Genomic DNA, 13,762 nt, shown 5'->3' with positions numbered 1-13,762 from the left:
GTGAGGAAAGTGTTCATGTCTCTATCTGAATAATTTTGCTACTTTAACAGATATTTGTGAAAGCTTAACTCTGCATTGGTGTGTAAAATTTCCAGAAATTTAAAATTTGCTGCTGATTCATGCAATTTTCTCGTGTGTGTGTGTGTGTGTGTGTACACACATGCACATTTCACCGATAGTACCTATGTTTTTGTGTTAAATAAATTTTAACACAATTGAGCGCCTGGGGGAGTTGGGTATCGGGGGCACTGCTTTGCAGTGGTTCCGTTCCTACCTCTCGGGTCGATTCCAGATGGTGGAGCTGGGGGACTGTCGCTCTGACAAGAGGGCCCTTACATCTGCGGTCCCTCAGGGAGCGATTTTGTCCCCTATGCTATTTAACATTTACATGAAGCCGCTGGGAGAGATCATCCGGAGACATGGGGCGCGGTGTTATCAGTACGCTGATGACACCCAAATAGTTTTCTCTGTGTCTCTGACTGCTGCAGTGACTAGGGATGGCATCTCTCCGCTCAATGCCTGTCTGGAGTCGGTAATGGGCTGGATGAGGGAAAACAGACTCAGCCTGAATCCAGAGAAAACGGAAGTACTAGTGATAGGTTCCCCTGGTCCTGGGAAGGAGGTTTGTCCACCTGTCCTGAACGGGGTCACGCTCCCCATGAAGGACACAGTTCGCAGCTTGGGGGTGCTTCTTGACTCGTCGCTTCACTTGACTCCTCAGGTGGATGCGACAGTTAGGGGCACCTGCTACCAGCTTCGGCTGATACGCCAGCTGCGACCCTACCTGGACCGGGGGAGCCTTGAAACAGTGGTACACGCGCTGGTAACCTCTCGACTTGATTTCTGTAATGCGCTCTACATGGGGCAACCCTTGTACCAAACCCGGAAGCTTCAGTTGGTTCAGAATATGGCAGCCAGGCTGGTCACCTGTTCTTCCAGGGTCAGCCACATAACACCTATCTTGAAAGATCTGCATTGGCTGCCTATTCGCTTCCGGGCACAATACAAGGTGTTGGTTGCGACCTATAAAGCCCTAAATGGCTTGGGCCCAGAGTACTTGGAGGACCGCCTCTCCCCATATAATCCGCCCCGCACTCTCAGGTCAGGAGGGAGACAACTTCTGCGAGTTCCTGTGACGAGATTTGTAATAACTTCGCAGAGGGCTTTTTCGGTCGCTGCCCTGCAGTCCTGGAACTCTCTCCCTATCGAGCTCCGCTCAGCCCTCTCCCTTGAGTCCTTTAAGAAGAATTTGAAGACCCATTTGTTTCGGCAAGCTTTCCCTACCATGTCTTGAATTGTTATCTGCTCCTGTAATGATGTCTGATCGTGCTTTAGCTAGGGGGTTTTATTGATGTTTTTATTGGTTTTAAGTTAGGAATGAATGATGGCTTTTATGATGTTGTATGGTTTTATCTTGGGGGGTTCCTATGTTATATAATGTATTGTTATTGTTTTGTTATTATTGTTAACCGCTGTGATCATTGGAACGGCGGTATATAAATAAATCTTCATTCATTCTGTGTCCTCTTTATTTCTGGTGAACTGACCATGATAAATAAATGAATAAATAAATGGAATTTTGCATAGTTGAGGATTATGTCTGAACCCTAAGATGTGGTTAAATATCAGTCATGGTTTATGGAAGGAAACCAGACTCGTGAACCACTGTTCGAAGTTTGTTTGTTCCAAACTATTATGATGTTTCTGTGAATATTCATTAAGCAGGCATACCACTTAACTATGGCTAGTTTTAAAAAATGATAGTGAAAGCATGTGATTTTCTTTTTATGGTCATCACACAAGGGATATAGGGAGTGTGTGAGCATGAGGTTCATTGGCTAAGCTCATTTTCGTAACAATAAACCACAGTTTATGGTTATCTCTGAAAAAGGACATTTAAATTCTCAACATCTGGTGTAATAAGCATTTAGCATCTCATGTCTAAGCAAGAACTCCATGTTGTTATTCTTGTCATTTCATTTTCCATCCTGCTTCCCAGTAATCCCTTGAAACAGCTTGCACTTCATAAAAGATAAAATGAAATCTGTAACATGCTCTCACTATACATTAAATGCATTTTAAAAAAATAAAACCAAGGCATAAGCACCTCCATCTATGGAAACATCCCCCATCTGCCTTTTCATTACACCCTAAGGTCTTACCTCTAATTCTTTAACTGTTTTCTCTCTGATGTTTGCAATGCCAGCAAAAGTCATTGTATCTTTAATTTCTTTTTCCATGGATTGAATCTCTTCCCATTTCATGATGATTTGACATCTCAGGGATGTCATCTGCTCAGCAGTGGAAAGAGGTGTTTCCGCTTCTTCCGGTTGCTCATGTTCCTTTACTGAAGGTGCAAGGAAATGACAAGTCATTTGACCAGAAGTGCTGGGCCTGCAGCTTTCAGAACCAGTGGCAAAAGCAATGTAAGATCTACATAAATGGAAACTCTTTGAGGAGAAATTTTTTTGATAGTACTTAGAGATGACTTCAGTCTGCAGGACATCTCTCTCAGCAAGCCTATCAATGTACTGGACTATAGCACGAGAGCTAGACTTTACCTTTCTTCTGTGTATCACTATTCAGTGCAATCCTAATACTTACCCACTGCTTTGGAGACAGACTGGCTCACCCACAATTCAATTTCTAGCTCATGCCTGAGTCTAAAGTGTAAGGAAGAAGGAGAAAGAAATCATTGTTATTAATTTCATTCTGGCAACAAAAGTGCTTTAAGGCTTTGCATTAGCCAGGAAAGTTATTTTTAGATGAAATTCTGAAGACACCTATAACTGATATGTGGTAGGATGGTACTCTGGGAGCATGTCATTATAGGCGCAGTACAAACTGCCCCAAAGGGTCAGGTCTGTGGCGCCCCTTTTAGCTCCAGGTTGGGGGCAGGGCAGCCTCACCGGCAGCCCTGCAGCCCCAATCCGGAGTTTTTCCAGACCACAGAGAAACGGCAAAATGCCCCTTCTCCATTATTATTATTATTAACCTTTATTTATAAAGTGCTGTAAATTTACACAGCGCTGTATATACAATCTTTTTAATTAGATGGTTCCCTGCCCTCAGGCTTACAATCTAAAAAGACATGACATAAAAGGAGAAGGGAAAGGTGGTGGGGCTAGTAGGCTAATACATATAAAGTACATAGCAATACAGGAAATGGTTCGATAAAACAGGCATCAAAAGAACATCAAATAGCAAGCGACAATTATGCAATGCCTGGGAACGCTTTTCTGAACAGGATGGTCTTCAACTCTGTTTTGAAGCTGGTAAAAGAAGTAATGGCCCTTACTTGCGGAGGAAGAAGGTTCCAGGAGTGAGGTGCAGCAAGTGAAAAGGGGTGAATCCGAGATGGGGCAGAGGAAACCCTGGGCTGGGACAGCAGACCTTGACTACCAGAACGGAGGGCCCTGGTGGGAAGGTGAGGAGAAAGAAGGTCTGATAAGTAAGGAGGGGCCAGCCCATGGAAGGCTTTAAACGTCGACAGCAGGAGCTTGTATTGAATACGGAAAGGGAGGGGGAGCCAGTGAAGGGATGCCAATATACGAGAGATGTGGGCGGATGTGATAATGCGTGCAGCTGAATACTGGACAGAGATTAAAGGAGGGAGGTGAGAAAGAGGAAGCCCAGCCAGGAGGACGTTACAGTAATCAAGCCGTGAGATCACTAGGGCATGGACCAGGATCTTGGCAGTAGAGGCAGAGAGATATGGTCGGATTTTAGCAATATTGTACAAAAAGAATCGACAAGCCTTGGCTGTGGTCTGGATCTGAGGGATACACGACAGAGAGGAATCAAAGATGAAACCAAGCCTGCGGGCTTTCTGGACTGGTTGAATGGAAATGTTGTCGACAGAGACAGAAAAGGAGTGTTGAAGGGTGGGCTTAGGAGGAAAGACAAGAAGCTCCGTCTTGGACATGTTGAGCTTCAAACGCCGATGGCGCATCCACTGCGAGACAGCTGTGAGACATGATGAAACTTGCTGTTCAAGCCTTGGAGAAAGGTCGGGGGTGGAAAGATACAACTGGGTGTCATCGGCATACAGATGGTAGGAAAAACCAAAAGAGCTAATGAGTTTACCTAAGGACAATGTGTAGAGAGAAAACAGAAGGGGACCCAGAACAGAGCCCTGGGGAACTTCAACAGATAAGGGAACAGGAGAAGAAGTCTGACCGCCAGTAACCACTGCAAAAGATCTGCCAGACAAATAAGATCTAAACCAGTCAAGAACAGAGTCTGAGAACCCAAGGTCAGAAAGTATATTAATTGGAAGAGAGTGATCAACAGTGTCAAAGGCTGCAGACAGATCAAGAAGGATGATAACAAAGTAAAGGCCATTTGCCTTGGCCAGTAAAAGATCATTTGAGATCTTGGTGAGGGCTGTCTCTGTAGAATGCCGTGGGCGGAAGCCAGACTGAAAGGGGTCGAGAATAGAGTTGGCTTCAAGAAACTCAAGACAGCGAGAATAACTTTCTCCATGGCGCAGAAAAGGGAGGTCCTTGGGGCTTCATACCCCAGGAGCCAGAGCCATGGGAGAAAGGGGCCCCTTTCTCCCCAGCATCGTTCCCACAGCCATTTCGTTGCTGTTGGAACGATGCACACACCCCAAAGAAGCTCCATTTTGGAACTCCTTCCTGTGCCAAAGCCAGGGTGCCATAAGTGGCTTGAGGCACTGAGGAGACATCATGCATGCACCGCACAGTTTGGATGCAGTGTGTGCATGATGTCATCATGGCAACCCCCGTGTGGACAGGAGGCCAATGTGATTATGTCACTGCCACGTACTAGGGTTGTGGGGCGTGCAGTTGCTCGCATGCAGTCCCTGCGCAACCCTAGTATGTGGCCAGGCTGGCTCAAAGTGCCAGTCTGGACTGTGCCATAGTCATTCTATTTAAACTAATTTTCTGAACTCTGTGATTACCAGGGGGTTGGACTGGATGGCCCTTGTGGCCTCTTCCAACTCTATGATTCTATGAACCAGGCATAATTCCTTTGAATATTTTAACCCTCTATGTTTTTTAAAGTGATTTTTAAGGAGTGGTTTTAGTCTACCTTTGAAAGTTTTTGTTCCTGTATTTAATGCTTTAAATATTTTCATCCATAAGACTAGAGACATGGAAAATAAAAGTAGTCAGGTGGTTAGTCTCAATACTAGATTAATTTAAGCAGGCTTTGGGAGGTTTGTTTTTTTAAATCTATTTTTTAAGAATCTTTTAAAACTTTCTGGGGTTTTTTTTTTATCCTTTTCTCATTTGTCAAATTTGTTCATAAATAAAGCCCATCTTGCAAACAGGACAAAAAATGATTTCCTACTGCACATTTTATTTTTCTAGTAAACATAGGGTTGCCAGATGAAAGAAGGGACAGGGCTCCTATCCCCTTAATGATTGTGTAAAAGCAAGAATTTTAACAATTGTTCCTAATCATGCAAGCTACAGCTGCTGAAATCCCCTCTTCTACACAACTTTTAAAGGCACAAGAGGTTTGCCTCTTACCTCACCTAGATAAATGTGTCCAGCTGTACATTAGAATAACAACTGCCTTGAATGGTAGGTACAAGCCAGTAGACAAAATACATACCCCACACAAGGGCTCTTGAGATTGTTTGCTTATTTGTTTTAATAAGAAGTATTTGATATTTACACATTCACCTGGGTTTGCCTCATTCAGCTCTACTAGCTGAAGAAACCCACGTCTAAGTTTAATTAATAATGTACATATGCTTTTCCAATATGGGGAAATTGGAAATTTGTAAAAACAAATGCCCAGCTCCGAACATTTGTGAGTGACAGTTGTTAAAATGAGTCCCTTGATCATTTTCATGGTAGAGCAATCCTGTGAGATTTTATTACAGGCATCTGAGACATCTACAGTAGGATTTCAAAGTTGCCATAGTAAAACATCTGTTGATATAATTAGTAGGGCAGGAGCCTTCTGGATGCTGCGTATATGCAGAATGATTGTTTATATCCTGTTTTCATGGGAAAAGGCCTTGTTCAGAGCACTTAACAAGAGATTAAGGCTCCAGTCCTCCCAACATAGGCTGGAATCCTGTACAGTGGACCCTTGTTATATGCTGGGGTTTGGTTCCAAGATCCCCCGTGGATAACAAAATCCATGTATGTTCAAGTCCCATTAAATGTAATGACATAGCAAAATGGTGCCCCTTATAAAAAATGGAAAATCAAGGTTTGATATTTCAAATTTATAGTTTTTTTGAATATTTTCAAACCGTGTATGCTTGAATCTGTGTATTAAAAAAATCCGTGTATAAGAAGGGCCAACTTTATCAGCTTTTGCTTAATTATATACTTAGCTAAGTACATTCTCCTGGCCAAACCCTCTTAAAACATGATGGAAACATCATTCAACTACACTCTGGTCATCAACAGATTGGTTTTCTTCTCCCCATGTAACTGATGCCTGGAGGGTGAGTTACAAATGTAGCAATAGTGTCAAAATTGTGACTAAGAGATTGTCAAGACAGAGCCAGTGTAGTGGTTTGAGCATTGGACTGCGACTCTGGAGACCAGGATTCAAATCCCTGCTTGGCCATGGAAACCTACTGGGTGACCTTGGACAAGACACAGCCTCAGAGGCAAAGGCTAAACCCTACTGGACAAATCTTGCCAAGAAAACCCCATTTTAGGTTCATCGTAGGGACTTAAAGGCACAAAACAAAACAAAAAAACACTGTGAATACAAAACAGTTATGGTTAAAAACTGTTTCATATTCACAGTCGCTACTTAGTCATTATTCTGGCACTATTGCCATGATCAAAACTTCCTCCCCCCACCCCTCAAATCCCCTCTCCCCATTTTGCCAGGCACCAGTTGTGTGGGGAAAAAGAGGTCAATTCTGCCAATGATCAGAACATGGCTGAACAATACTCCTGTCAGTTTTTGAGAGATCAAGCCAAGAAAACTTACTTCATTACTTAATTAAGTATAAACTTGTACAGAATTCTGGTCATTGTTGCCAGGCACGAAGCCCCATTTAATTCAGTGTGAGCCTGAGTATTTGAGTTTAAGGTTTGCACTACATGGCACAGCTCTGCACATAGGCTATTTAAATCTTTGAAGTTCACAGGACTTCAGCCCAATTGTATGCAGGACTGCAAAGATACTACATACACTCCACAACTGAAATGATGGAATTTTAGTTTATGCAACGGGAAATGTTATATGATTGCAAAATGGATACACTTTTTGATTTGTACAAGAAAGAACCTTTAAATCTGGCCATTTGTTTCATCTTCACTGTAAGTATTAAGAAGCCACATTTGGCTGAGTACGACAACAAAATACATCTCCAGACCCTGGCTTTTTTTCTGGAGACCCAAGTGGTCTTTAAGAATAAAAGTGACTCTGATTGAGGGGAAATGTTTTCTACATTTATAGCACGTGTTGTATTAATCTCTCAGACTTACACAACTTACTCTTCATTTCTTGCTAAGGCCACCTTGGATTTCTGCACAAGAGCCTGTATGTCATTCCTTTTCTCTTCTATTTCATGAGTCATCACTATCCTCTTCTCCATGCCTTTGACTTCATTCTGTAAAGTCTATTTTGTAGGAGAAAAATTACTGTAACATTAAGACCTTCCAGTGAGAGGGAACAATACTAATAAGACCTGTGAGTTTATGCCATTTGGGGGCTACAGAACATTTTGCATGCCCATAATTTGTCATTACTAACATTCATTTTAATTATTCAGATGAACACCTCCATGGACAAGTCTTTATACTTTCAGTGTAAAACTGGAACGAGTATCTTCTTGGGATAAACAAACATGGTACAAGATATTGTTGTGCATTCTGTCACACTTCACCTATAAAAGCTTTCCTGAATGGTTGAATACATCAGACAGAAATTGGTTGTCTACCATGGAGACCAAAGAGTATAATTCAGCACTTGGAAAAGTCAATTTTATAGAGTACAGCTCCAAGACTCATCGAACCAGAATGGCTGTGGGTGTTGGAAAAGGCAACATTTCCACATTTTAGTTAAATTATTCTATATACCAGGAGTAGGAGACCTGTGGCCTTCTTGATTTTCTCAGAATCTAACTCCCAACAGCCGCATTCAACATGGCCAACAGTCAGTGATTATGGTACTCCAACCACACCTGGAGGGCCACAGTTCCCAACCCCTGGTTTACATCATACACCTTTTAACTTGGGCAGAATGAGGGCCTTTTCCCACATGTCTGAACACTAGAATATTCAGCACACTTACTAGAAAGCAAAACTCATAAATGAATATTAGAAATGACGTCTCTGGAAAGCAGTGTGCTTGTGGTGGAGTGAGGTAATATTGAAGTTATGTATGGGATGTTTGAACAATGATGGCGCATCCACACACCAGGTACAGATGTGTACACACACTGATATACCAGCTGATGAACACTATATTCTTAACAAGGTCTAAAGGTACAACAGAGTGGGTGGATGTCTGGAGGAAAAATGTATAACCTTATATAGTCATTTTCTTGTGGCTAATAAGTTTACCTTGATGAAATTGTTGCAAATGCCGAGCATCATCTAACACAAGGCAATAATAGGCAAAGCAGATCTTGGCACGCTTTGGAATGGGTCAGTAGAGTGGCCTATACCATTGCAGAGTGAGTGTGTTTTAGAATCAAGTCCTAATTAGTTAACCTTCTGGGAGAAAAATTCTAACCCTGTATAGAGGTTTTCTATTTCTCTTGAGTTTGTGCAAAAGTCAGTTCATTTTAGTATACAGAAAAGAAAATATGTGATTTCCTGTAGGGCTTATGTGGAAAAAAACCTTCAATGCATTTTTTCAGTTCAGAACTACCAAATTTACTGTTTCAGAATCTGTTCTTTTAATCCAACCATTTCCAAAGTTTGTGCTATAGTTTTTTAAAACTAAAAATGTAATGGGGTGGGTGGGTTTACTTTTTATGAAATGCCTATGAGTGGAAATACACACACATGCTCTATCCAGTTGCTAATCATTTGGGGGGGGGAAATCATACACTTGGGAAAAAATGTCCACAAAAGCACATACTTTTAAAAATGCATTTAAATGTAGGTTTTTAGAGAATGCACATACTGTAATATAAATGTAAATTATGCAGAACAGAACAACGGTCACACATCAATCAAGAATGATGCTGGAAAGAACTAGCAATGGGAAAATAGAAACAAAGTGATGTTGACAGAATTGCCCATCTTTTGATTTCCCCATCTGCAGTCTGAGAATGGGTAATCTGTTCTACTCACCGTTCTACTCACTTCATATTGGCACAAGGAAACACACAGCAAAGAATGTTGGATCATTAGAAATAAGAGACATCTGGATGCTGTTTAAAAGTCAAACAGATACTATGGGAGTCAAACAGATATAATGGGAGGTATTCATGGCCATAAGAGTCTCCCATTGTGCTCTATGAAGCCAAAACTGCCACCCTATACATCAGGTGTAGTCTAGATGTTGTCAGACTACAACTCCCAATATTCCTCAATACTGGTTGTGCTGGCAAAGGCTGTTGAGTCTTGCAGTCACCATCATCCTCTGGGCTCACATCTTCACTGTGCAAGAAAGGAACTTTCACAAAACCTTCAACAATTTTTTTTAGATTTGGCATCAAAAAAATACATTACTCTGTATTGCATGGTAGGCAGAGAATCCAGCAGGATCACCATGTAGAGCTCATATTCATTCTGTAAAGTAGAGTTAATTGAGAATGTTAAAGAACAGACAGTTTGAAGCAGGGTAGATGATTCTGGCAGGGCTGAAGGTGAAAGGTTTGCCCTCAGCACCCATTGCAGGCAGCACCTCACCCAAAAAGGTAGTGGGGAGAGGCAAAAAAAAGGGGAGGGGAAGCACACAACTGACTGGATGGTCACTTTCTCATGACACAGTTATAGTGCTATGATTCCACTTTAACTGCCATGGCAACATCCCATGGAATATTAGGGTTAGCAGTTTTGGTGAGGTACTAGAGCTCCCAGACTGACAGTTCTAGATGCCCCTTTCTAAACTGCAAATTCCAGGATTCCATAGGATGGAATCACAGCAGTTAAGGGGGGAATCATAGCACAATAATTTTGTAGTGTGAAAGAACCCCTGGATTTTATTTTTCAGTTGGTGGGAGGCTTTTTGTGGCCTTGGGCTTCCTCCACCAATTTTGTAACGCCAGGAGGGCTCCAGGAGCAACAAAATGCCATTTCCCCCTGAAATTATTTTTCCTGTGCTAGTAGCCATCTGGGGCATGCACTGCAAACAACAAAATATCTCTGACTTTAAAGACTGCTCTTTGTTCCTAGACTATGAATTTGGAAGAGCAGTGGGAATGTCCCATTCCTTTTTTGCCTTTGCATTTAAGTCTTTCTTTAAGATGCAGTGGAGTCAGTAAGTAGCACCTGGTAAACTGTGATTAAATTAACAAGATTCTAACACAATTTTACAGCTGTCAACTACTTAAGGACTGTGCATTTCGTTAATTATCTCACTTTTATTTAATTAAATTGTAAATTGATTACATGATGCAGAATCTTGTGTACAGAAGCAAGTCCTACCATGTCCAGTGGAGCTTAACTCCCTTGTGGGATTGCAGCCTTCCTTGTATAAATATTTGAAAATATTGAAATCATCATGTGAAATGCTTTCATGAAATTGTGTGTCTGTGTGTGTTTATACATGCATGCAAATGTGCACACTCTTTGGAATGTGCAATGTGTCAATGAAATCAGAGCAGACTAAGGTCAGAATGCCCAGAATATCCAAAACCCTGGTGTTGTTATATATAGTCATGTCAATTCTGGCTGCATCTGCACTGCATAAATAATGCATTAAGACAGTTTTAACTGCCATGGCTTAATGCTATGGAGTTCTGGGAGTTGTAGTTTTTGAGATGTTTAGCCTTCTTTATCAGAGACTGCTGGTGCCACATCCCAGGATTCCATAGCATTGTGCCATGACAGTTAAAACAAACTGTGTTATCTCTGCAGTGCAGATGCAGCCTCTGACTTACAGAAACCCTATCCTCGGGTTTTCTTGGAAATATATATTCAAAAGACGTATACCATTGCCTACCTTTCAGACTGAAACAATGTGACTTGCCCAAACTCACCCAGTACATTTCCATACCGAGTAGAGATTTGAACCTATTCGCTTCCGAGCACAATACAAGGTGTTGGTAATCACCTATAAGCCCTACATGACTTGGGCCCAAGTTACTTGAAGGACCACATCTCCCCATATAATCCACCCCACACTCTCAGAACAACTGGGAAGAACTTGCTCGAAGTCCCTACTTCGAGATATGTTACTACTTCTCAGAGGGCCTTTTCAGTAACGGCCCACAAGCATTGGAATAGTCTTCCCGAGGAGCTCCGTCTCATTACTTCCTCACATCACTACACCATCCTGCTCTTACCAAAAAGGCAGAAATGAAGGAGAACTAGCTTTTGCTATCCTTCCTTTGGTTTTATCCCCCACCACCACCCCCCCACACACACTTTTAATCCATTTCCTTCCTGTTGCTTGGAACAGCAGGGGGAAAGTTTTTGTATTATTCTCAGGGCTGGCTGAACTTGAAGTCAGAGAATATCCAGGATTCTCCTGCCCCCATCCCACCACCATTGAATGGATATGTTAATGTAATCACAATGCCATCAAGCTCACATGGTACATTAGGAACTTGTTGTGTAAGTAGGTACTAAATGCCACCTCTTCCAATGAACAAAAAGAAATGCAAATACATTATTGTAACAGGAGACTCCACTACTGTGTCACCAACAGGATTCCAGCCAATATCATCAGTAACATTATTTCACTAGTAGGAAATCATTACATCATAGGATTGATGCATAGAAGACATATAACAGAAAAGTTACTACTAAAATGTAGTTTATAGAATAGTTTGTAAACAGGTCTGAAATCTGCCTAGCCTGAGGCCATGTTCATTCTAACTCTTCTTCTTTTGCTCCTTCTCTGGCCCCTTTCATGTGCCAATCATTTTACCACAAAAAGAAAGCAACAGCAGAGCCACAGACCCCATCTTGCGTTATGGCTTTCCCTGGCCTCAATATCCATGAATGAGCAGCAAATATCTGAAAGCAGGGGAAATCTAAGCAGATAGTCTTCTACAGACATAGGTTGTATATACTGTATACTGCAGAAATAATCCAGTTTGACACCACTTGAACAGCCATGGCTCAATGCTATGGATTTCTGGGAACTGTCATTTGTTGTGGCACCAGAACTCACTCACAGAGGCTAAATGTCTCACAAAACTACAATTTCCAGAATTCCACCGCACTGAACCATGGCCGTTAAAGTGGTGTCAAACTGGATTATTTCTGCAGTGTGGATGCAGCCACAGACTCCCAAGGGAGCTAAAGACTGTATGACTAGGGTTCACATTCTGCCTCCCTAAGGAGCTACAGTGGCTTCAGTAATTTATTTTATACAGTAACCACTAATGTCCTTCTGTTGGATCAGACTTCTACTCATGTCTGACTGCAAAAGAATGAGTCGTTATATACCTTCTGTCAAGCATAGATTTTTTGACTGCCCATTTGTATTCAGTGTTGTTACAAAAAGATCATCCGAGCTACATACAGCCATGATGATTTTATCAATTCAGCAGACATTAGCTAAAGACAAATGAAGTCTTAAATGGCAGCACAGATGCAAGATACACTACATTAATCATAGGAACAGCACATACTTTCACTTCCTTCAGTACATCACCAAATATCAAAGAGCTGTTGCAGATATCTTCAAACACGTCACTAACGGCCTGCAACCGGTAAAAATGTGGACGATTGCAGTCACAGATATTCTGGAGCGCCTGAAAGGAAATCAAATTCCTGCTCACAAGATTTATTCAGATTGCATAACTTCTTTGCTACCTAAAGCCAGAATATGAATTGCAAGCAGCATGTTGTTGTTGTTGTGTGCCTTCAAGTCATTTCTGACTTAAGGTGACCCTAAGCCAACCCTATCACAGGATTTTCTTGGCAAAATTTGTTCAGAAGGGGTTTGTCTTTGCCTTCTTCTGAGGCTGAGAGAGTGTGACTTGCCCAAGGTCACCCAGTGGGTATCCATGGTCAAGCTGGGATTCAAACCCTGGTCTCCAGAGTTGTAGTCCAACACTGGTGGATCTTGCAGGCAGCATGGTTCCATCCATTTTCAGATGTGCTATATTATGCAAATAGATCCGGTATGCATAATTTATTCAAGTTTCATCATTCAGTTTGTCAAGCTATATATAGTCTGGGCTAAAAATAAAATAAAATATAAGTTTGTACCCAAGCAATGCAAATTCTAAACCAAGACAAACTGAATGCTGAAACCTGAATAAATTACGCATACTGGGTCTATTTGCATAATATATCACATTTTGCATAATTTATTCCCCATTTTCCCTGCTTAGCATAGTTTATTCTTCTGATGGTAGCTGTGTGGAGGGCAATATGGGCTTTTCATTTAGCTGTCACACAAAGCTGCATTTTAAATGTACCAGAGAATTCTTCAATGCTGCTATTTTCAAAAAGATCTACATACTATTTTGTAGCTGGAATGATGGATCAGACCAGGGGTAGGCAACCCTTTTGAGCTGGGGGCCGAGTTGCTGTCCCTCAGACAACTGGGGGGCCGAAGCCAAAAAATAAATAATTAAATAATTTAAAAAAATTAAATAAATAAATAAAGCGGGACAAATGTAAGACAAACTTTTCAAATGGAGGGCACTTTTTAAATAAAAAATGGAGGACACACG

At 41.6% G+C, this 13,762-nt stretch overlaps 1 protein-coding gene across 1 annotated transcript in view; it reads right to left on the bottom strand.

Moving 5' to 3' along the window:
- The window catches only part of CUNH6orf118 (chromosome unknown C6orf118 homolog), a 36,304-nt gene that overhangs the window by 18,310 nt on the left and 4,232 nt on the right, over nucleotides 1-13,762 (bottom strand). The window contains exons 3-7 of the mRNA XM_089530061.1: nucleotides 12,710-12,832; nucleotides 9,636-9,695; nucleotides 7,446-7,570; nucleotides 2,605-2,663; nucleotides 2,163-2,347 (exon numbers count right to left, since the gene is read on the bottom strand). Coding sequence (XP_089386187.1) covers nucleotides 2,163-2,347; nucleotides 2,605-2,663; nucleotides 7,446-7,570; nucleotides 9,636-9,695; nucleotides 12,710-12,832 — 552 coding nt within the window. The remainder of the gene's footprint in view (nucleotides 1-2,162; nucleotides 2,348-2,604; nucleotides 2,664-7,445; nucleotides 7,571-9,635; nucleotides 9,696-12,709; nucleotides 12,833-13,762) is intronic.

The sequence above is a fragment of the Sceloporus occidentalis genome, unplaced genomic scaffold (assembly GCF_023333645.1).
Source record: "Sceloporus occidentalis isolate IW3139 unplaced genomic scaffold, rSceOcc1.0.p SCAF_6, whole genome shotgun sequence".
Lineage (NCBI taxonomy): Eukaryota > Metazoa > Chordata > Lepidosauria > Squamata > Phrynosomatidae > Sceloporus > Sceloporus occidentalis.
This window is presented reverse-complemented; position numbering and strand designations above follow the sequence as displayed.